Raw genomic sequence first — 24128 nt, 5'->3', positions numbered from 1 at the left:
ACACACACACACACACACACACACACACACACACACACACACACACACACACACACAACTGAACGGGGAACACAAAATGAAGAGTATGACCGTGAATAATGTAAACATCTTATTAATTAGCTCCGCCTTTGAAGTCTTATCAGGGTTGAGAGCGCTCACCATCAGGAGCCTTTTTCTCTCCCAGACTCCAAATCCCACAAATCCTCAGTGGTGTGGAGACACCGGTCTGCTTCTGACAGCCGGCAGAACCAATGCTGTTTTGATTATTCAGCTGGATATTCACTAATCTAGTTATAGGGGCACTGATACAGACTAATTCTCTCAGATCATTTTGAAAGGGAAAAAAAAAGACAAAAGCGTCACAGAGATTTGATTAAATCGATTTGAGGTCAGCGATCAAGAAGCTCACAAATTTCTTCAAAATCTGTCTGCAAATTGCGTTAGCAAGAGACTGCCTGGCATAATAGGTTCAAAAGAGACACTAACATAACTGATAATGTGTATATAAAACTTTAATTAAACTCTTGAAAATCAAGATGCCTTTTCTCTCCACTGTAGTTTATCTGTAGATTGTTTTGTTCAAATAAATGACAGAAGTAATTTGCAAACTGTAGAGACATTGTTAAGGCAAATGCTTGAATAAACCATAGCAGGTTATGAGACATGAGACAATAAAATGACAATGAGAACGAGTTAACCCAGTTTAAAGCCACACAGAAGAGGCCTGATGCTCTGTGCTTGAGCCTCAGAATTTTAACAAAACTTGTTGTGACCAACACCCTCTGCTGGCAGCTCTGTGCTACTGCATCAGCAGAAAATAAAAAGTCATCGGAGAGGTGTGTTTGAAAACACATTTGTTTTTTAAATTCTTATGATTTGTATAGGTTTAGATAAGCCGCAGAAAGAATAAAATACATTTTTGTTTAAATTTATATGGATTTGTAGCTAATGTCAAGATTATAAACCCTTTATTTCGCTCATGAAAGATTTTATGACTATATGCTTGATTTAGAGCTTGAGTACAGACTTATATGAGTGGTACAAAAACAATTTTAGCCAGCCAGCTAAGGTGTACAACCTCCTGAATTTCTCCTGCTCATCTATTGTTACAGTTTAACCTTTGACCAGCAGCCTGAAGCCAGTTGAGATCTCACAAGAGCCAAAACAAATGAAAGAGACTGGAGGACGTCTCTAATAGCAATCCCTAACCTTTGTACCAGAGTGTGTGCAAGTCATGCAGTTCCCTATGGCAGTCTCGGTACAGGGAGACAGTAGCGGGAGCCTGAGGGGCAGACACTTGACATTTCCGGCTCATCTTTAAAAGGAGGGCCTTAACCTTTCCCCACAGCTTCTACAGACACGTTTTAGTGGGTTTCGACAAAACGTTCGTGCCACTCAAACAAATGGAGGCACAAACAGAGTGAACAGATAAAAGGTGAGAAATCCAAAAACTATTAAAGCAAGGTCACAATTTCTGTACATGTACACAGAGAGAAATCCACATGGAAAAGGTTTACTTTGAACTTTACAAGCTGATCAAATCAAAGTATTTATCAGCAATAAAACAATGTATTTATTGCATTCTTAAAAATCAAGCTCAATTAGTCACAAGTTCCTCTTAGCAAAGTGAACTAAAACTGCTTCTCCATTTGTATTCTGCTTTCTCCACTGTGACCATGTGCTCTGTGTGTCAGTAAAATGAGACTCTGGGTTTCAGTGTGGAGTGGTCTTCCTCCAGGCCTCCTCCTCTTCTTGTTTTTTTCAAGTGACGGTTGAAAGTAGCTGTCTAATTTGAGCGCTCTAATTACCTGGGATTAGAGACCAGGTGCTATTAAAGCAATTAGACACACAGCACACTCCGGTGCGGCAAACCCTGCACCCTAGCCGGCAGAAAAAACACACATACACACACTTAAAAATACACCTGCATAACACCGCCAATGGAAAAAAAGCATCCTACAAGTTCTCATGCCCATGCTAATCGTCACATATAAAAACAGAAAATAAACATGCACATGCAGAAAAAAATGTTCTGCATAAATAAAAGTAAATATTCCTTTTGTGCCCGTCGCATCCAAAAAGACTCTGCACTTATCGGGCAACAGAGGCACATGAGGAGCAGTTCATCACAACCCCAAACTGATGTAATTTTCTCAATCTGACTGTTCCATTACACTCTGTCCTGATAAAGGTTTACAATTGCATCCAGTCAGTCAAGCTTTCATATGCATCAAATATTGAACAAATACCATATCATCTTTAACAGGAGCGGCTGCATTTCCTTAAGACACAAACGCGAGAGGAGTGAAATTTTCATGAGGAGCAGAAATGCACCCTGACTTATCAAACAGTTTGCCGTTTTGCCTAAAGGAAGGTGTGCGAGTGTATGCATTGTGTGTTTGTCTTTTATCGGCCTGTGTGAATGTCACTCTGTGTGTATGTGTGTGTGTGTGTGTGTGTGTGTGTGTGTAACACTGATGCAGCCATGTAGCTAGCTCGACTCGAGGGTAGGATTAGTGGAGAGCATCGCCTCGGCCCACAAACATTCCATATTAAAAAATGAAAAGGCAACCTTCATTACTATCAGTGCCACATAACCTCCCCTCTTCCTCCTCCTCTGCTACTATTATACAACAGCCTTAACAGCCTGGGCAGAAAATACAAGCCACTGACAAGAGATTCCATTATTCCTGATGCCTCAGTGTCAACAACATACATCTGACGGGGCAAAGAAAGGAGAGAGAAAAATTGAAGAAGGAAAGAGGTTAGAGAGAAAAGGTGGTGTGTGTGTGTGTGTGTGTGTGTGTGTGTGTGTGTGTGTGTGTGTGTGTGTGTGTGTGTGTGTGTGTGTGTGTGTGTGTGTAGAGGGGTTAAGCTCAATACAGTGTCTGAATGAGAAGATAGGAGGAAACCTGGTGATGGAAGAACCCATGTTCCTGTTGGTGTTAGGGATGGATTTCAGAAGTCAGAAAAAGGTGATAAAAGCTGTAATATGGTTTACGGTCTGAAATCCTGAGGGAAYTGGTGAAACATTATATAATAAATTAGAAAACTGTAACAGGTTGATGTTGACAATGTTTTCTTTCTTGTGATGAAGTGCTTTTCATTTGTGAGGTACCTCAAGGCTTCCATTTAGGTACCATTCTATTTTGCAGTACATGACATGATGACTAGCTCAACTAATCAAACTTGGCAAAAACCAAAATGGATATAACAGTTTATTTTACATAACAGGTAAAATTGGGTGTGGTAGTAGTTGAGAGTCATCCTCAATCCCTGAATGCTAACGAGTTATACAAGATCTTTGTTTAAATCTTTGGCTGAGAAAACATCACGTAATATGCATTTTTTCTAACTGTTTTATAATTTTAAAGTGTGTTTTTATTTCTGATGAACGAATTGATTTTACAGTTTAACAATAGATCACAAAGATCTTTAAAAAATTACTAAGTTCTCCAACTATTTATTAAATGAAGCATTATTATTTAATTGCTTAATGCAGGTGAAATGTTTCATATTCAGAACTTTGCATCAGTTGCCAAGTTGAGTGTTAACGGCTGCTTCTGGCTGATGCTGTATGTGTGATCGCTCACAAATATAAACTAATGCAGAAAGCACACAACTCTGGGACCTGAAAGTACAGAAGCCAATGAAACTGGCCTTTCGGAGCTATAAAAAAGATACAAGTCAAACGCTTTAAGTGGCAGCTTTGTCTCTTCCTCTGGGGCACGACGCATCAATGGAAACTTAACTGGCCTCAAACCAATGACATAAACCCACGACTCTGTGCAGTGAAAAGAGCTTCCGTGTCTTTCCAATCTCACTTTCGAGGCTTCAAAGCAGTGTCAGAGTGTCAGATTTGAGGAGGTGTTGAATCTCATACTCTTTAAAACTTGTAATCCGCTCAAGGGAGCCTAGAGCAACAAAAAAAAAAAAGATGATCCACACACAGACATACTGAAAGTATGTCTGTGTGTGGATTGGCTATTTAAATGACAATAGTACCGACAAGGGTAGTACAACTACATGGAAAGACGCTAAGAAAATTGCAAAAAAAAAAAAAAAACTTCTTTATGTAGTTATTAGACAAAAATTCAGCCAGTGAAATATGATCTGGATCAGTACAAGTACTAAAAATATAATYAATAAAAACATAAATGGGGATAAACAGTTGCACTTCCTGTAGTTCAATCTAAAATTGTAAAGAATGGTAAAATAATCTGTAAAGATTCTCGTGACACCGTGTGACTGATTTGTGTGAATAGACCATGTCAGAGCAGTAATTCAKTGGAGCTGTTTTGTTAAAACAAAGAAATATCCTGCAGGTTGCTCCAACAACTGTGAAGACAATGAAACACTTCAGCATCTTCTGCTCAGCTATTACAGGATTAAAGAAATAGGAAATAAAATGATGTCAACAGGTTTTAGTGTTGAAATAAATGTAATATTTTGTTTTTTAGGGCTATTTAAAGAAGGCTTCACCGATTCAGTTGTTTGTTCTGGTTGGGGGTGTGTGTCATTAATACACACATCTAGAAAACAAGAGAAAAGGTTGTTTTAGAAAAAAAGCATGATCACCAGTGATGCTGTTTTTCAGAAGACTGTGACCAAACTCAGGAARAAACAAACAATGGATCTCAAATTTAAACCATCTTGGTCATAGGACTGTTTAATATGTAGTTACTGATTTTAGATGCTTAAAGAGTTTGCTTTTTTTTTTCTTCTTGCTTTGGTTTGTACTGTGTTGTGAATTTTCTTTTAGGTTGTATTTAATCTGCGCTCCCTTGATAACATTGTCTCTTTCAAGACAATCCTAAAAACTCACTTTTTCTCTCAAGCGTTTAGCTAACCATTTCACCATTACTGCCAGCCTACCTCCATTGTGAATGCTTGACAATCTGCGTTTTCTTTTTTACTGAACTTACACCATATTTTCTCTCCCGCATTCATTATGTTTTTGTGTATTATTTGCCCTGCATTGACCTTGTGTTTGATTTACAATTTTAGAAATTAATTCTTGATTTGATGTTTCAATTATCGTTACTTATGTGCAATTAAGTTTCTCTGTTTCATTTTATTCTTTCCACCATTTCTATACTGTTAATGATTGTACAGCACCTTGTGAATATGTTTCTGTGAAAGGTGCATTATAAATAAAACTTTACTTACTTACTTGTAAAGTATATAAAAAGATGTGTGTGTCTCTAATTTTCAAACAAGGTTTAAAAAAACCAAATAAACTGCACTAAATGTATACATGCATGTCAGGCAGGACATGTTTAAAATAATTAGGACTGAAAACGTTTTTCTGACTGGCTGGTTCCCAACTACCCACATCCACATTTATTTAATTGCACCTTTGATAAAAAAAAAACAAGCACTTTGTTTAATCCGAGCTCGATGTGTCCAACAACTTGACATAAGGGGGGAAAAAAATACTGAGAGGAAACAAAAACAATCACCTCATGTCATCTTAGCCATGAAATTGTGCTTCTGATTTCATTTTGTTTCTTCCGTGAGAGCAGAGGGGATGGAGCGAAGTCTAATCAAAAGTTCAATTATGTAAATGGAGATGTGGAGTGGATGGAACAATAAGGAAATGAGAAGGGAGGGAGGAAGGAACGAGAGACAAGCAAATGTAGCGTGAAAAATAATACACATTAACATACAAAGGAAATATTACATTACAGTCATAATTACAGTGAGGAGGGGCTTCCCTTCCAGAGTTGGTCTAAAGAGGAAGTGAGTGTGCATTAATGTGTGACTGCACATGTAGATGTTGTTTAGAAGTGGCAAGGTTCCTTTTGTTTTGTGTGAACAGGTGGGGAAAACACTGTTCAAAAGGTTGCATAGGAAAGACTGAATTTCAAACAAGGCACTGAACTGTTATGACCTAAAGTTTGACAAGTGAAAAAGAAATATGTAGATCAGTTCATTGCGACAGTGAAGGTTGGGCGGTGGGGGTTAGCGATGTTTTCCATCTAAGCATTATCTTGCAAGCCAAGACAGAGAGCCTTTCGGCTATTGGTTTCTGAGATGTAAAATATAAAAATCTGTTTCCTTTTCCAAAGTAATGTAGCTTCCAAGGCTTTTTCTGCTCCAAAGACACAACCATGCAACACAGCAACGGCTTTGAAACTGAAATAAAAAGACCCTCGCTGAAAAAAGAAAATGAAATACGACAATTTGGAGATGGCAGAAGACAAAGAGCAGCTGTGCCAGCTTGCTGTGCGCCCAGATGCTTGCATGCCCGCCCAACATGTAATGTAAGGGCATTATGCGTCGTAAGCGCTGGCTTTGGATTGTCATGGAAACAGCAGTTGCATTAACTACACTCATACCCCTGAAAATGAGCTTTTGCTTCGGGAAAATAAAAAAACACACAGACTGACAACATTGACATATTTTAGAGCAAGTGTGTGAATTTAAGTACACAGTTTAAATATCTAACACTGCCTTATTGCATGCTCCTTCCAATTCAAACTGTACAGAAATCTAACAGAGGACCTTTTTAACTCTGCTACTTCCTACGTCAGTTTTGCAGAAATTGTACATTCAGAGTAAAACTTTAAATTAAGGAAATGTAAAGGACAGCTGCTGTTATAAATCTGTATCAGCTTAATCTTCTTTAACTGCCATCTTAAACAAACAAATTAGTTGTGCAACGGATTCACGGATCAGATGTGCCGATAACACAACTGATCAATTAATCTAAGCTTGGGCAGGGAAAACTCATTAAGGAGGCTTCTTGAGGACTTATGTTCTGCAGGTAAAGAGGATGTACGTGTGTTCAGGTGTGTGTGTGTTGTGTGTATGTGTGTGTGTGTGTGTGTGTGTGTGTGTGTGTGTGTGTGTGTGTGTGTGTGTGTAAAGAGTTGGAGGAGGTGGTTTTAACAGAACAGTTGCTAAACCCCCCACACCACACACTGCCATTGTCCAGCACAGTGTGGGCTCTGGAGTGATGAGAAGGGTGATAGCACAGCCAATTAAAATGAACATAATTACAAAGTCACCCCTCTGACTCCTGATCAGAATACACATGCATCAACACTCATACTAAAGAAGGAAGCTATGGCAGGACGGAAATTTTAAACACAGTAGAGGGAAATAAAGGCTGATTTGGTATCAATACAAGGGGTAGAACTAGAATTTGGAAAAACATTTGAGTAACAGAGGCTGTAGTACAGGTTTGGTGAGAAATTACATAATAATTTGAGGCTTTTAAAAGGTTAACGTGAATAACTGTTTTGTTTTTGTTTTTTGGGGGCGGGGGTTGACAAAACAACACACAACAAAGATGAAAAGAAGAGATGGATCCACGTTGGCATTTATTGTGGAGTCTTTCAAATCAACACAGTATTCAAATTACTGTATACAGGCTTGAATATATCCATACCTGCCTATTAATATTTAACTGTCCCACCTTATCCACACTCTTTTTGTTTACATTAACAAGCTTCTAGCATTATTCTGTGTGGATATTTGACCACTGTTTTTGGAAGAATTGGGAGAGACTTTGGCTTTTCAACACAGACCCAGATCTTCAGCACAGTCCACAACTCTTTAATAAAGTTGAAGATTGAATTAGCCAAATTTAGCATTTCACTCACAACTTTGTGGAGTTTATTAGTTGATGGCACTGTAACCAACACAGGAATGCATGATCAGATATTTCCCACCACTCAAYTCAGCTCCTATAAGAATTCCTGAACAGCAAAGCTTAAGCTGCTACTTGATGATCTTCAGGGTGAGATAAAAATTCTGACTTTGCATTTCCAGCAGCATATTAAAGCACACCCACCTGCAAAATGTTCTAGTCTAAAAGAGGGGGGGGTTACAGGGGGGCTTTTTAAAAGAGGCAATTAAAATCTTATCACTGCAGCAATTGCTCTAGTTTCTTTAACCAGAGACTCCATAAATCACGTGTGACCACTCACACACACACTTTAGCACAGACACAATTTAAAAGTTAATTTACAAGATACTTTGCAGTTCTCTTTAAATTAGAGTATGGTTGGTTTAATTCAATTAAAAATGGAGTAAGGGCCACTTACAGGCGACTGGAAGACAGGTTGGCATACCTAAAGAAATGCTGTCTCAGGAATGTGCGGGGGGTCTCAGACCCACTGGAGGTCCAAGCGCTCAGAACCACTGGAGGTCCAAAGGCCTTTCAAGTGCACGGGTTTCTCTCTCCTCACCTGAAGCCCCCTTAAACCTCACCCCAAAAACCCTGGCTCCTTCTTGGTTTAAGCCCACACACACCTGGAAGACTTGGGCAGATTAAGACCAGATTAAGATAAAGTTACCCCTTCTTCGGCAGCTATGTCATTCAAACCCGTGGCCTCTGTGGCCAATGGATAGAAGCACACACAAGACAAAAAGGTCCGATTTATTCACATAAACACACGAACACAGGCAAGCACACACAAAGGACTTTCTGGTCATCCTCATAAGCCCTATTAGTCTGCTATAGAGCCTCTCATAGCCAACATCAATCATGGAGGGATTAGTCAATTCCCTCTCTAAACAAGTGGCAAGGGAAACTTCCCTTCAACTCAAAAGCAGGTCTCTTTCTTTCAGAGATTACATAGCGATTTGTTTTCATTTTCTTCCATCTTCATCATTTTCTGTTTGACTTGCTTTTCATTTCTCTCTCTTGTGCTCTGCGTCTCCCTCGTTCTCTCCTGCTTTGCAGCTTGTGAGGTAATCCTTGGCAGATAAAACTAAGGAGGACTTACCAAAGGCAGATTACAAGTGGCGCTTTGCGGAAGGCCCTTTTACACCAACCGGCATGGGTATTGAGGAGTGTGAGCTCTTTGCAGCGCTTAACTTGTGAACTCGACATGCACCCAACAGAGGAAAAGGTGGAAAAATGATAGCCACATTACAGTTACTGGATCAAAATATATCCCTCACAACACGTGTAGGTACACACAGCACACAAACACAATGTCTTTTCACAACAGCAGCATATGAAATTGAAATAAGATACACTAATCCTAGAAGTGGATTTTTTATGCATATAAACATCTATATCTGAGGTTTTTTTAGAATTCCTAAGTCTCAACATTAAGCCATAATTATTTCCTTGCAAAGCCAGATTGATACTGTTCCTCCAAAGATCTAACCACAACTTCTCAAAGGCTACGTTCACACTGCAGGTCTTAATGCTCAGTTCCGATTTTTGGAAAAAATCCGATCTTTTTGTGTGAACGTTCACATTACATTTTAAATGTGACCTGCATCAGACTCCTGTGTGAACGCTCCACAGCACTGATGTGACGCGCATGCGCAGTAAACGACGTGACGTCTCATCAGCCGGCTTGTTTGTTTACAGAGCTAGCATGGATGCTACATTTTGCGCATCGAATCAGAAGTTGTTGTTTAATCAGAGCTGATTAAATTATTATCTGACATTCTTCTTTAGTTCAGTGACCGGGATGCTCCAGTGAAGCTTTTTTTTTTTTTTTGAACGAAACTACGAGCTGGAAAAAAGTATCGACCAAGTATCGAACTTTAGGATCGATACTCTCCGCGACCAAGGCTGGATATGTTATTTTCAAACTATCTACGTGGAAAATGAAAAGTAAAAAGATGAAACAACTGGACTTGTGTTTTGGAGCTGTAAACACACGGAGCTGCAGATTTAAACAGCGAGACTTGAGGTTAGTGTCTTATCGATCCTTCAGGCCCTCCTCCTGATGAAAAAGTCAGATGAATGTGACATGAGCGTTCACACTGCAGTCACTTTGAAAACATCAGATATGTATCCGATTTAAAACCACATACTGAAACGGCCTGGGTCGGATTTGAAAAAATCGGATTTGTCGCGTTCAGACTGTCATAAAAAAATCGGATATGAGTCAGATGGGTCAAAAAAATCGGATTTGGGTCGGATTTGCCTGCAGTGTGAACGTAGCCAATGTTCTGTCTCAAACTGGATAAATAAAGGTTAAATAAATAATATTTTTTTAAAAAACTCCATGTGTAACACATTATGTAGTTTTTTTTTCTTTTTGTCTTCTTATGGCTTATTTTATTTTATTTATTTAATAAATAAATAATATTTAAAAATTTTAAAATTTAATTTTATATTAAGTTTAAGATTAATCGTTATTAATTCACAGCTACCTTGGAATAGATTAAAATTTTTAATTATTTGACAGTCCTAATATATATATATATATATATATATATATATATAAACATTTCTTTCAGCCTTTGAGAGAAAAAAAACAGCTGAGAATGAGAATGTGCAGGATCTAGTAATGTCTTATACCATTCTATTAACTCGATGACAGAGATGCCCTGTGGGTTAAAACAGCAACAGGAAACCCTGTGATTGGACCTGAACTGCAAGGGAGAATACACTGCGTTCTCTGCTCTCCCACAAGATCCAATGACAGACCACTCAAACATTGCAAATGAGGGTTGGGGAGGGGTCCACACTGGGGGAAAAAAGCAGACATTGAGGTGGAATGATTTAGCCATACCCCTCTTGAGGATTATTCTCCTAATATTACACAGCTTATGGAAAGGCTAATGTGACCTAGGAGGCTTCAATGATGTGGTCTCAGAAATGGGCTGCTGTGCCCATTTTTCTGCCAACACTGATGCCAAGAGAAGAAATTTAAGAGATACGGCACTCTTTTGATTTTTAAGTTAACGATATAGACAGGCTGCCAGGTGTGTGAAATTATTAATGTGATTCTCCCAAGACTTTTATCAAAACCTTTTTTCAATGCAGTTAAAATTTGAGAAAAATTAAATATGGTAACTTGTATTTGATATGACAAGGACACTCAAATACTCAAAAATTTGTTAATATAATAAACAACTCTATTTTAATCATGTAATTATAGAAGCTAAGTATTATAGAAGGTTATTGCCTTTATTTTAATAATTGCTATAAAATACTATACCAAATAACATGCAAGCACATCTCTGAGTAGCAGAATGTTGTACAGCCCTAATAAATGTATTTATTAGGTGTTTTAAACCACAAGGCCACCTGTCTGACTTTGAGCTGTGGATTTTTGACTCTCTGCAGAGGTATGTCAAACTTATCTGAGAGGATGAAATAACTTTAGACTGGATAAAATGATAAGAAGAGAGACCTTGGAAAGAGCAAAGATCAGAAGATGAGAAAGGACTGTCCTTGTCTCTTGAGCTTCTTTCTGTCCTCATCCCTCCGTCAGAAATACTTGGCAGAATGTAAACTGTCCTCTCCTGCCACGAACCTTAGTGAAAGCTAATTAAGAAATACCAYAGCCTTCTGCGAACTCAATTAAATAGTGTTAATTTATTCTAATTTCAATTTGGAGGTAGTCTGAACTGAAGAAAGTGCTTTGAAGGCAAAGTCTGGGAGAGAAAGGGATCTCCTGGCCTTTGCCTCCCCCCACAGCACAGGAGCTCTCACAGCTGGCAAAAATCTAATTTGAACCCTTTGATTAACATTAGTGATCACAGAAAGGTCTGGTTTTGGTTCAGTTTCACGTTATTAAAAAAGACTTGTTCATATGTATGTAAAAACTGACAGCAAATTTGGCAGGGACACCTTTTAGAATTGTTTTAGGAGTTAGGAATGARAATAAAGAAAAAATCAAACAGACATTACGCATAAGACAAAAACATCATTAAAGGTAGGAAAACTAAAACTTTTTAATTTTATTAAGAGTCAACATTTAAAATGTGGTGTATTGTGAGATTTATTTTTTTGTGCAAGCAACCTAAGAGTCTAAAATGTCTTAACTCTTTCTGAATTTCTTTAAGTAAATAAAGATAACAGAACTTTTCTGTTCGAACTTTTGTCTGAAGACAACTTTTCTTTATATGAAAATTAGGCACATAATTCATGAAGCAGAACCCTGATGAAAATCCTAAGATAAGAGCATCTAAGTGTAGAGCGATCCTGACGGTGGAATAGAAGAGATGGAGATAAAAAAAGGGACGAGCTGGAGGATAACTGAAGTACTGGGAGAGGGGAGAGAGAAAAAAATAAAAATCAGCTCCATGGAAAAGAGATGGACTGAATCAGACCAGACAGAGCTCACAGCCTGCCCAACAGGAACTCCCTCTGTTCATTTACATTAATCCCACAGACATTTTCATCCCTCCACATCACTCAAAAATCCAAAACTTGACACATTTGAGGATCTCTCTCTCTCAGACAGGACACTGAACAGGCAGATTCATCTATCACTTTTTGTAACTAAATAAAACTTAGATGCAAACCAACTTAGCATTTTATGTAAGAAAAAATATATTTTGAAGAGATGACAAAACTTAGTTGTCAAAGTTTAAATATTTGTAGAAATAAAGATTTTAAAACTTTTATAAATTCAGCTTTTTTATTTTATATTTACATTCACTTACTCTGCTAATCGAATTTGTTATGAATTGGTCTAATTGGTCAACAATTCACTGGACTCGTTTAGTCTTTGTAAACGTGTAACGTTGACAAAAATCCAAAAAGGTAACACTTTTTTCAGAGCTTTCTGTAAATCCAGCAAATACATCTAATGCCCATTTGTAAATTAAACTGGTGAGCCCACCATATGTCCTGTAGGTGTACCAATTTTCCACAGACTGGCACTGAAGTGAGTGGTTTTAATTAAATGACAAGGGGGATGAAATCTCATCTACAGCAAAATTTAATGCTACATCTGCTCAAAAAATTATTCATGGAGACAACAAAGACAATGTTTTCTTCTCTTCCGATGTACTTTTTTGTCGTGTCAATTTTTGCTAAACCTATTACTTTATAAAAATGCAATTTATGAACATTTAACTCAATGATCCTTACAGATTTTACTGCTGAACTTTTTATTTGCAACCGTGACCAGTAATGTAAATCTTTGTTTTTTTTCTTAGTATGTCTGTTTCTTTTAGATGAAAATATAAATAGGATCCTGTGATGGACTTGCGACCTGTCCAGGGTGTACCCYGCCCCTCGCACTGTGACTGCTGGAAATGGGCACCAGTGACCCACGCGACCCTGAAAGGAAGAAGCGTGTACAGAAAATGGATGGATGGATGGATATAAATAGGATCCAACCATGATAATCCTGTTTGGTTAATAACAAAAAAGAATTAATTTAAAATAAAAAACTGAATGTGTGTCCTCATAAAACTTTCAGAGGCTGTAAATGTATAACTGAAAATTGGTGCTTCATGCGAACATTTTGGCTTTTTTGATTTACATTTTGCATTTTACATCTATGGTCTTCTTAGCTCATGCATTTTGTTAAGTAGGTGTCTGTGTATTTTATTTATTATTCATTTTCAAGTTTTTTGATACTACAGATGCATTACCTTTTCAATAATTAAATAATTATACCAAGTGTGTTTTTCATTGCTCTCCTCATACAAACAGCTGGGGGAAAAAAGCTAATTTACATTAAAATTACTTCTAAAAATATACTTTACATACTGTAAGTAGAACTAAGCTCACCACTTTAGATATGTTTTTTTTAAAAGACAATTTTCTTCTTTATCTGAAAAACATCATCTCTGTCCACACTGAAGATATAATCTTCTCATGCCACACCACTAGATGGCAATAACTTGGACATCTAGGAGCTCATTAAAATAAAGAAGAACATAATTTTGAGCAAGGCTAAATATTTTACCCAAACATTTAGAGCCTGCTTTACCATTGACAAAGTTGACCATTTTTCTCAAACCTTTTCAGCACGTTTGAAGTTTAATGACAAAATGACCAAGGGAATATGGGAAACGTAGAAAAAAAATGCTAAAAATGTCTCCACTGCTGGAGGTTTTAGCACAAAAAGCATTTGTGAGTATGTAAGCAGTAGGCTACATTATCATTTTTCTAAGTTTCTGAGTGTCAAACACCAATAAAAGTTTTTTTTTTAATTCTCCACCTTTAGAAAACATTTGTAAAAGTGTTCATGTGGATGAGAGGTGCAAATGCAGCACAAAGTGTCAGTTTAACAAGGGAAGGTTGTAACTCCCCAAGAATTTGTTCACTGAACTGAGCCTCAAGCACACTAGACGAACTGTAGAAATAGGATCCATGCAAACATTTACACTCTGTGCACGTTTAAAATGTGCTTTTGGTTTCTTCTTGGTCTCTCATAGTGGGAATGATGTCTCGTCTTAATCCTCTCTGACTTCATACTTTCAAAGGTCATCTCTCAGCCCATGTGCAGGCTGTGCCGTGTGTGCTTGGTGTGAATAAGAACAAACAAAATCTGCTGTATGTGTCAACAAACGCTATAGGCCTATCTCTGCTTACTGTGAACATTATACCACCTTCTCTCTACAACTTACTAGACATTTCTCTTCCCTTTCCTCCCACTGTTCTCCTGTCCTCTACCCTTCACCATCTTCCACACATTTTCCTTCATTGCACACTTCTTTCTTTTCCTATATACCTCTGTTCCTCTCTTCCTCAAAGCTCCAGAGTCAGGGGCATCTCTTGGCGAAGTGTGGCCCACCACAGGCCACTGGCTCCGGGTAATTAAAGTGGTTTAGGCTCCTTCACCCATGGTCACAGGCAACTGCTGCTGGGTGATAAAGGCACTGTGCCATAATTACATGGACAGCCAGCATCACCGCTCAGCTACACTAAAACAGTCAGCTAGCCAACTGCATGGGGAGGAGGGGCAGGGCATGAGTGTCAGTTCATGTATGAGTAACTGTACTATGCATGTGTGTGTGTGGGTGCGCGCACAGTGAGTCAACACCCCCTTGTGACTGCTCTGCTGTATTTAAGCCTCCTGTGTTTAAGCCCCCATACAGGTTCATCGAGCCCCTATGCTCACACACTCACACACACGCATACATACATTTTAACCTACCTCAAACCAATCATTCCCCACCAGTGGTCTGACTCCGGCCGCGAGTCTCTGTGACCATCAGCCATTTAATTAGACCCAGCTATGATTTACCTAATTTAAATAAATAAATAAGCATATAAAACACCCAGATATACAAATGAAGGAGCTGGTGAGTTTCATGAGTATCAAGAATGTAACGCCTCCCTGCATCATCACTGGCCAAGCAGTGGTACTGCAACAGTTCACTGCTGCTTGATGGRCTTCAATAGCTGTACCTGTGAAGGTGTGGGTTTAAGGTGTGTGGCTGGATGCAGATTACCACTGAGATTGCTGGATGTTTGCCAGGCTGATTTGTTGGGACAGAATCACTACAGGGGCTGATGGCTGTATGATTATGATGGTTTGCTGAGGGATTCTGATCTTAGCTGACTGTGCTTCATTTGAGAAACATGAAGGTTTGATTAAAGCTCGTGTCTTTTTGGAGGAGAGAAATGYTTTTTATCCATCCCCACTCACCATAACCATAGCTGACTGGTCTTCTAATAAAAAACAAACTCTTCAGTCTTTATTTTATGTTGAAGCCCAATTAGCAGGGTTTTAACACATGAGATTAACAATGGGCGATAGGTGTGTTAAAAGACTTTAATGCACCCTTATAAAACTTGGAAATTAAAAACATTAGCGTTGTTCTATTAGAAATCAGAAATAGTCCCTTGTAGAAAACCAATACAGTATTTTTTGTTTAGGAGAGGATTGTTTTGCGTTTTAAATTTTATAATAGGTCTATAGRGTAGGGTATAATCTTATCGTGTGCAATTAATCGTCAGAAAAACATTAATAAATTTTTTTTGGCACTTGACGATTAATACGATTAATGCCACCAGGCAGACTGACTGGTGCTCCTCTCCGCTTCAAATATGATGAACATTTAAAAAAAAGTTATGTAATTTATTTATCTATCAACACAATTTAAAATTTGATGTATAGCCTGAAGTTTGTAATTTTGACACTATTTGGAACAGATTTTTATGAAGAGCAAATCTTTCCCACTAAATTGGTCATGTGACTAAGGCTACRTTCACACTGCAGGTCTTAATGCTCATTTCCGATTTTTAGAAAAAATCCGATCCTTTGGTGTGAACGTTCACATTACATTTTAAATGCGACCTGCATCAGACTCCTGTGTGAATGCTACACAGCACTGATGTGACAYGCATGCGCAGTAAAGACGTGCTGTCTCATCAGCCGGCTTGTTTGTTTACAAAGTTAGTATGGATGCTAATATTTGCACGTCGAATCTGAAGTTCTTGTTTAATCTCAGAGYCGATTAAATAATTATCTGACATGTTTGTTTAGTTCAGTGTTTATATCTGAACCTGCCTCTGACCGGGATGCTCCAGTGAAGCTTTTTATTTTTGAATGAAATGAGCTGAAAATAAAGTATCGACTGAGTAACTTTAGAATCGATACTCTCCGCGACCCAGGCTGGACGTTATCGACATGGAAAATTAAAAGTAAAAARACGAAGCAACTGGACTTCTGTGTTGGAGCTGTAAACACATGGAGCTACAGATTTAAACAGGGTGACTTGAGGTGAGTGTCTTACCTCCCTGATGAAAAAGTCAGATGGAATGTGACATGAGCGTTCACACTGCAGTCACTTTGAAAACATCAGATATATATCCGATTTAAAACCACATAACGAAATGGCCTGGGTCGGATTTGAAAAAATCTGATTTGTCGCGTTCAGACTGTCATAAAAAAATCGGATATGGGTCAGATGGGGCAAAAAAAATCTGATTTGGGTCGGATTTGCCTGCAGTGTGAACGTAACCTAGGACATAAGGGACTYCAGGGGATTAATTGTCAAATTAATCGTTAATGGCTAAATACCCCTGTGGTAGAACTAATACTTTTTGTTTAAGCAAGTAATTCATGACATCCTTTAATGACCTAGGTTTTCATGACATTCTGTTCATCAGCAGATAGAGTGATTAACGTCACAACAAGATTTGCTAACAACAGTCATTCTTAGATATCACTTGTGTTTATCTTTGTGTTTTCCATTGACCTTGTATCAAATCTTGCTAAGATGACAGAATGTTAATATATATATRWGRSSYCTCKMGASACAGTGTTCAAAAGGGTGCAACAGAGTTCAACAGTAGTGTGGAGAGACTGACAGAGAGAARCAGAGGCACAGAGAMAGGCCAGGTTCTCTGTGTTTCCTGTTGTTGCAATAAAACTCAGCTGATCATCYCACGGAGTACCTTCATTCTTGGACCACGTATTTCTGTCTTTGTTAAATAAATATCACCATGACAACCCCAATTAATCAYGATAAAAAAWTTTTGCCAATATTGCCCAACCATATCGGTCAACTTATTTTACAGTAAGTGCTAGTGACGAGGCCGCTTTTCTGCCTTTTATTGCAGAATTCATTCAATTTGCTGGAACTAACCTATACTTCCTGCAGTCAAATTGATCTTTTTTTTTTTTACCTTTGGGGAAGAGGAGGCMAGCTCTCTCCCTATCACGGCTGCCACTGGGCTGGGCCCAACCGACTGGATTCCATCTGGGCCAGAGGTGGGTTTGGGGATTGATGGACTGGGGACAGGGCTGGTGGTGATACTTGGTGGTTGAGGGGCCCTCCTTTTCTGGCTGCTGCCCACATCAGGAGAGGGACTGCAGGCAGGTGGTCTTGCTGGACTTGATGTCTTCGGCTCGTAAAATGGATTGGATCTGAAAGTGAAGGATGAGATGACAGGAGAGTGACGACAATGATCATCTCTTTTAAAAATCTGTCTGTTTTGAAGGTTTTGCAAAGTTTGGTTCTAACAAAAAACGAACGTCTGTCAAAACTGCCAACTTTAAAAAACTATATTTTGGCCCTCTGATTAAACGATTGCCTTAAAAACAGGTTTCTTGCAGTGAAACTATGTCAGCATTCTAAAAAAACAAAACATATAACCATATTAGAACTTTCTTAAAAGTAAGATTTTAAGTCCAAGTGTTTCAGAAATCTATAGTGATTTTTCTCTAAGYGTAGCTTATAATCTCTGTGTATATGACACAAGAACAAAGAGGAAATACTTTAGACTTAAATGTTTTTAATTAATCATATTGTCTTAAGACAGGACTCTAAACATATCGTTGGCTTCAATTATACATTGAATATTTGAACTGAATGAAACTGCTGCACAGAGACAAAGAATTAGTCTACAATGAGGAACATACACGAGTGGTAAGCTAATAGAAGACGCAGGTGCACCGAGGTCAGGACTCTAGTGACCTCATATCCTCACTACCCATGGTGAGCTACTGACAGATGGGCAAGAACATGAGGACATGCACAAGCACACAACAACACACACACAAATGCTCATGGCACTGAAAGCAGGGGCATGGCCTTAAGGTATTCACTCAACATGCAGTGTGCAACCCTAAACAAACAATTGAACTGGCAGGTGAGGGTGGGGTGAGAAAATAGGAAAGAAGAAAGTGATTGACCAAGTACTTTTTCAAAGAAGAAGGTCCATTAGAGCAACTTTGTGTCAATCTAAATGAGAATGCTAGAAAGGAAACATAGACAGGTTCCTAGAGGAGCTATAACTGGCTAAAAGACACACGAAAAGGCTCCAGTCAAAACAATGTGCTGCCCTTTTGAACTTTCCATTCTGTGGAGAACAGCTCCTGATGTAGGAGACAGAGGAAAAAAGCGACACACCAGTCAATAACCTGTCTGTGTTTTGACAGCTGAGAGGAGTCAAACATACAGCTATCAGTGTGACAGCTTCGCTCAACAGCTGAGAGGTTCACATCTGCAATTTAGGCACGGACACTCGTCTGGAAAGGTCATGTACTATCAGTAAAACATCTCACTGAGTGGCGCAGAATGAAATTTGCTGAAAGTCTTGAAATGTTGTCATAAAAACTTGCAGAGGAGCTATCAGATGTCCTCATACCTTTGCCAAGCCAGCTAAAATTATACTTAATACGAGTGAGATATTTTTTCTAGGTGCATCAAACTGCAGATACTAACTCCTTTGAAATACTACTGCAGTATTTAATCTTGAAACATCAACCTTTTTCCTACAATGTATATCGATGTACTGAATATTAATATCTGAAAAAGATTTAAATAAATCAAAGACATAAATTGAAGCCAATGATTTCTTGGACAATCAGATGGATCCTCAGTGTTTTAAATGCCCAAAGCTGATTTAGATGACAGTGGCAGAAATGCTAAAGCAAATGGAAACATTTTACAGCTTAGTTCATAAATTAACAGAGAATCCTTCATTAACTACACTGGTGATGGAAAGAAGACAGAATGGAGGTTAAATGAAAATCAGCAGCGTCCATCTCAGGAGGAAGTTAAGAAGGGCAGCTCAGAGGGGAAAATATAGGCCMACATGTTGATAGCTGGGAGGGAGGCAGAGAGAAAATAAAGGAGGAGGGAGACATGGATAAAAATGTAGTGAAACAACAGAGGCCTTGTTCCCATTGAAAGAGCTGCTTCGTCACTTTGCCTCGTTTGTAGTTGAGGTGGGAGGTGGGGTAGTGGGAGACAGGGTGAAGGGTGCTATAGCTACAAGTACGCCTCTAAAAGGAGGGATCTTACAAAGTCACAATCAGTAATCTAGAACCTAACAAAGTGCCACAAACACGTTTGCAGCCATTAAAGAATTTCAGCATCGGAAAACAAAGTGAATWACGAATGAACTGAAAAGTCTTACTCATCGAGCTCCTCCTCGTCATTGTGAGAAGCATCAGCGTACAAGTACTTGCTCATGTCGACGGGCCGGACTCCTTTTTTCTGCCTGGGTTTGAGGGGCTCTGGTTCAGGCTGAGCATCTATGTCCTGGTTCGGCTCCTCGAAGGGGTTCCCGGGGGGTGAAACCGGCATATCAGGTTCATCTGGTTCATTGAACGGATTTGAGTCGTCGTGGTCGTAGAAGGAAACCTCATCGGGCTGCTGCCTTACGGCCGGCTGGCCAGGGTCTTCTGTTTGATAGAGGAAAAAGTAGAGACTGCGTTAAAACAAGACATCCTCCACTAGAYTTGACGAGAGCTTTGTTAGCTTCCCCCCTCTTTAAGCAGAGAGCAAGACAGCAGAAAGAAAAGAAAACAAATCTGACTGCAGTCTGTCTTGGAAAGCAGCTAAGAATTACATGCTTACTTGCCTTCTTGATACCACCTTATGTGTATTGTGAGTTTACTTTTCTGCTTTTTCTACATCATTTACAAGTATCAGACAATATGTCTAACTCAATCTATGCAGTACATACAGCACCAGTTTTTACTACTGTTTTACAAATTGGAATTTTCCTAGTTTGTGAGGAGGAAATCTCTTCATATTGTGTGTGTGCATTTATTTAAAAAAACAAATAATAAATTCTAAAGTTTAAAAGGGATTTAAGAAGTCAAATACGTGAATCAAAAGAGTCTACACTAAAGATAGTATCAAAGACAACCTAAACAGTCAAGCAACAAAGTAGATGACCCTTTGTAGGTGATCTTGTCACTTAAAAACAAATACATCCCAACACACCTGGCTGCCCAGGTGGTCAGACCCAAATATTGTTTTAGGTGTCTGACTCAAAGCATTAAGAGGTGCTCTAGATGAGTCCTACTCTTTTACCGGGGAGTTATCAAAACTTAAAAACCAGAACTTATGAACATTTTTTATCCACCAGAAAAAAATTCTAAGAGATTTTATTTTAGTAGAAGCTGATAGAGATGTAGTACGTACCTTCAACATCAGGATCACTAAATGGGTTGTTGGGGTACGACTGATGGTCATCATCAGGTTCATCAAAAGGATTTGTATTCATGGCTGGAAAAGTCTCCTGATCTTCATCCTCCAAGAAGTTTAGCTTGTTAATCAGCTCTGTCACCAGARTCCACAGGAAAAAAAAACTTATTTAAAYRCCCTACAAATTTGAAAATCAAGACACGTCTCAAAATACACTCACAAACACAAGTATACCCAAAATCTGCACTTGGAATGAACCATTCAGTGTTGCATCGAGTACTCCTCCTAAAACTCCTCTGTGTTTCTCAGCCACCCCGCTCGTCGGTGCGTATACAACAGTGGAATCTTGGGAAAAATTGAGTGGTATGGAGGGGTGCCTTGGGAGGCTGAAGAAAACATGGAGGTTGCTATAGAGATCCTGGCTGGAGATCCTAAAGACTTGTCCACTTTGTCTTCATCGTAACTGCAGCAGCTCAATTCCAGTCTGCCAGGGCATGGGTCAGTTTGAAAAGAGTGTAAATGTAACCGAGGTAGATGCCAAGAATTGCTGCTGAGAGCTTTTTGAGAATCAGAATGGGGGGGGAGCTTGGTGAGTATGTGTCTATTTGTAGTTTGGCTATGTAAAGTGGTTGTAGCTGATAAGAGATGCCGCACTTTTCTTTTTTGGTTCTCTGGGACAACATGCACGGCCTATTTCAGTTTGAAAAAGTATAAAAATGAAAGGTATTTTCATTTCTAAGTCTCTTTAATAACTATTTTTAATAAGAGAGTAACTAAGTTCTAAAAAATATCATTATCCARTGGTTTCATGAGAATAACAGAAAAAGTGAGAACAAATTTTCTAAGCTGTTTGACAAACAGAACCATGCAACTTTGTTCTTACTGTATTATTACCTAATCTAGAAGAAGGTGGCTTTATTAGGTATGACATATACCTACACTGGTTCACTTCCAATTGCAGTGGAGGAAAAGGGAAGGTCACATTATACAAAAATCAAGAGGAATATAAAGGACAAACACCAACTGAAATGTTTAAAAGACCATGTACAGGACATCAACAGGACCRTAATAAACTTAATTACCACATGACCACAACACAATCACAATACCAATGTCAAGGTGGGTCAAGGGGGGTGGTTGGGTGGAGATTGAAGCTGACAAAAAAGAAACCAAAATGGGCAGAATTCTGAAAGTAGTATTATCAAAAATGAAATTAAGTGCAGAAAAATAAAATTATAGATATTATTACAGACAGTGACTGGTAGGGAAGAGGCCATAAGGTGTCCAYAAGGCAATGAAGAGTAAAGGAACCAAGAATGAGAAAGGGGGTGAAGGAAAGGTGAAAAAAGACCTTGGGAAGAAGCAGCAGGCTTAGCTGTTGCTTTGCGTGCCCACTTGGTAACACCACCACCACCACCATCATCATCATCATCATCCCCATGTAAGCAGCTGAGGGCATTCAACTGGTTTACTATCTCTGTAGAGGACAGGTCCATACAGGAAGGGAGGAAGGAAGAATAGAAGTGAACAAGGCAAAATAGCACACCCTTTTCTCAAAATACCCACTCATAACAAAAATACAACCTCCCTTTATTTCCACACATCCAAAAAATGTGTTTATATAAAAGAGCATAATGTAAGGCTTATCTTTTACATGTTATATTACTGAAAACACTACACTAACCAGCTGAAAGAGAAGGAGAGGTGTGGAAATTTGTCAAATCCAAAATGCATCTCAATATACACAAACAATTCTGCACTGATTTAGTAACAATTTCAAGAGTTATAGGATACAGTTATTAAACAGGTTAGTAGAACAATCATGCTGCTCAGTTAACATGAAATGGTACATTACAGTGGGGCTGAACAATATTRGAAGAACGTGTGAGGAGCCATATTATTACTTAATATTGCGATGATGATATAAATTCCTATAAACCCTACTTTTCTTCACTCTTCACTTTCTCTTTTGTYATTACTTTCATCGAAACCTGTTCTGGGCATGAAGGCCAGTGAGAGTCTGTTAGATTGACCAAATATATTATTAGCAACAGATCATGAATTCACCTAGAACTTGATATATATTTGTTTATGATTTATTGTAGTCTTTGCAATATTGATATAGCACTTACTGATATTATTACAAATTTGCGATATATTGTGCAACCTGAAAAAAAAAAACACTGAATTGTTCATGGTGAGGCCAGCAACTATTTACAATAAGTACTCAACTGAAAGGAAGATGTTTACATATCCAGATACTGATACATACTGTATAAAAGGGAAACATGTTTTAAAGATGAATTTTAAGCTACTGGTTTTGGTTATTTCTGTACAAATATTGTCAAAACAGTTAACTGTCATACTGTGTCTATAATGTGAAAAAAAGTAAACTAACCTCTAAAATATAACACATCTACATTAAAATCACAAGTCTTTTTAATTGGTAGCTGCTAAAAGTTGCTAAGATACTTCAATAAAATACTAMATAACTAGAACACATATGAGGACATACACAGAGACTTTGGCTGAGACTCAAATATTTACTTTCTGCATTAAAAAAGAGAAGAGAGAGCACAATGTTTCCAGAGGATGCACTGTCAGCCTAGTGTTAGTTATGCTTGGGCAGCTTGTTCTGTAGGTAGCATTCAAGGAGGAATATGATTGTAGGGAGTTTTGGCAGCTTCGCCCAGCTTTTGATTCAAAGATGTGTTCTTGTGAAGCACTGCTGTAGGCACTCAATGCATATACATACAAATGAGATCAAGAGCAAGGACAGGAAGAGAAAGGAGAGAATGCATGAAGCTTAACGTGAAGAGGTGCCGCTCTGAAAAGTTGGATTAAGCAAAGCAGGAAGGCCCATATATTACACCAGAGAATGAATCCCAAGCACGTATGTATGGTAGGAGGCAAGCAACCAGCAGTTTACAGGACCAATCAAAACCAGAAGCAGGAACAAAAAAGAAAAGAAAAATAAGTAAATATGCAAATAAAATGCTTGAATTTATTACATTGTTCAGTTTTTTTAAAGTTCTGAAGCACACAGAGAAACTAAAAAATGAACAAACAAGAAAAAAAAAGGAAAAAGTTGATGTCCCACATGATGCCCCGTGGGAAGTGATTATTTAGGGAGGTCAGTTTATCTGCCCTCTAAAAGTTACAGTTTGTAGAACTCAACAAGACATTTTCACAACCAGATTTTCACTGCTTGTATTAAACGGATTCTGGCTCAGTACTTTCTGAAACGTAATTTGCAACCAGTTAACCTGCTATTGTTAAAATCCAAAATCGGTAAAAATGATTAATGATATTGAAATAAACAAACACTTGTTACCTATAGAAATAAGAGCTCATACCTGTAATCTTGGCAGCCTTTTCCTCTTGGTTAACTCGGTTCTCCTCATCCTCCTCATTCTCCTCTTCGAAGTCGTCCAGGTTGCCGATGTCAGCTTGTTTCATGCTCATCAGGCTGGCCAGACTCTGCATGTCCTCATCTCTGCAACACAGAATATCATCATTAGAGACAGCAAACATTCTTCAGGAGTGAGGAAACCCCTATATATATA

General features: G+C 38.5%; 1 protein-coding gene across 1 annotated transcript in view; it reads right to left on the bottom strand.

Moving 5' to 3' along the window:
- Positions 1–24128, bottom strand: part of LOC106535254 (EH domain-binding protein 1) — a gene marked incomplete at its 3' end in the record, with an annotated part of 52751 nt that overhangs the window by 1463 nt on the left and 27160 nt on the right. The window contains 5 exon segments of the mRNA XM_014032215.1: positions 17306–17546; positions 19544–19811; positions 20560–20697; positions 21914–22039; positions 23919–24058. Of these exon segments, the coding sequence (XP_013887669.1) occupies positions 17306–17546; positions 19544–19811; positions 20560–20697; positions 21914–22039; positions 23919–24058 (913 nt within the window).

This window comes from Austrofundulus limnaeus, unplaced genomic scaffold (assembly GCF_001266775.1).
Source record: "Austrofundulus limnaeus strain Quisiro unplaced genomic scaffold, Austrofundulus_limnaeus-1.0 Scaffold1397, whole genome shotgun sequence".
Classification (NCBI taxonomy): domain Eukaryota; kingdom Metazoa; phylum Chordata; class Actinopteri; order Cyprinodontiformes; family Rivulidae; genus Austrofundulus; species Austrofundulus limnaeus.
The sequence above is the reverse complement of the archived record's forward strand: the minus strand, read 5'-3'. Positions and strand labels throughout refer to the sequence as shown.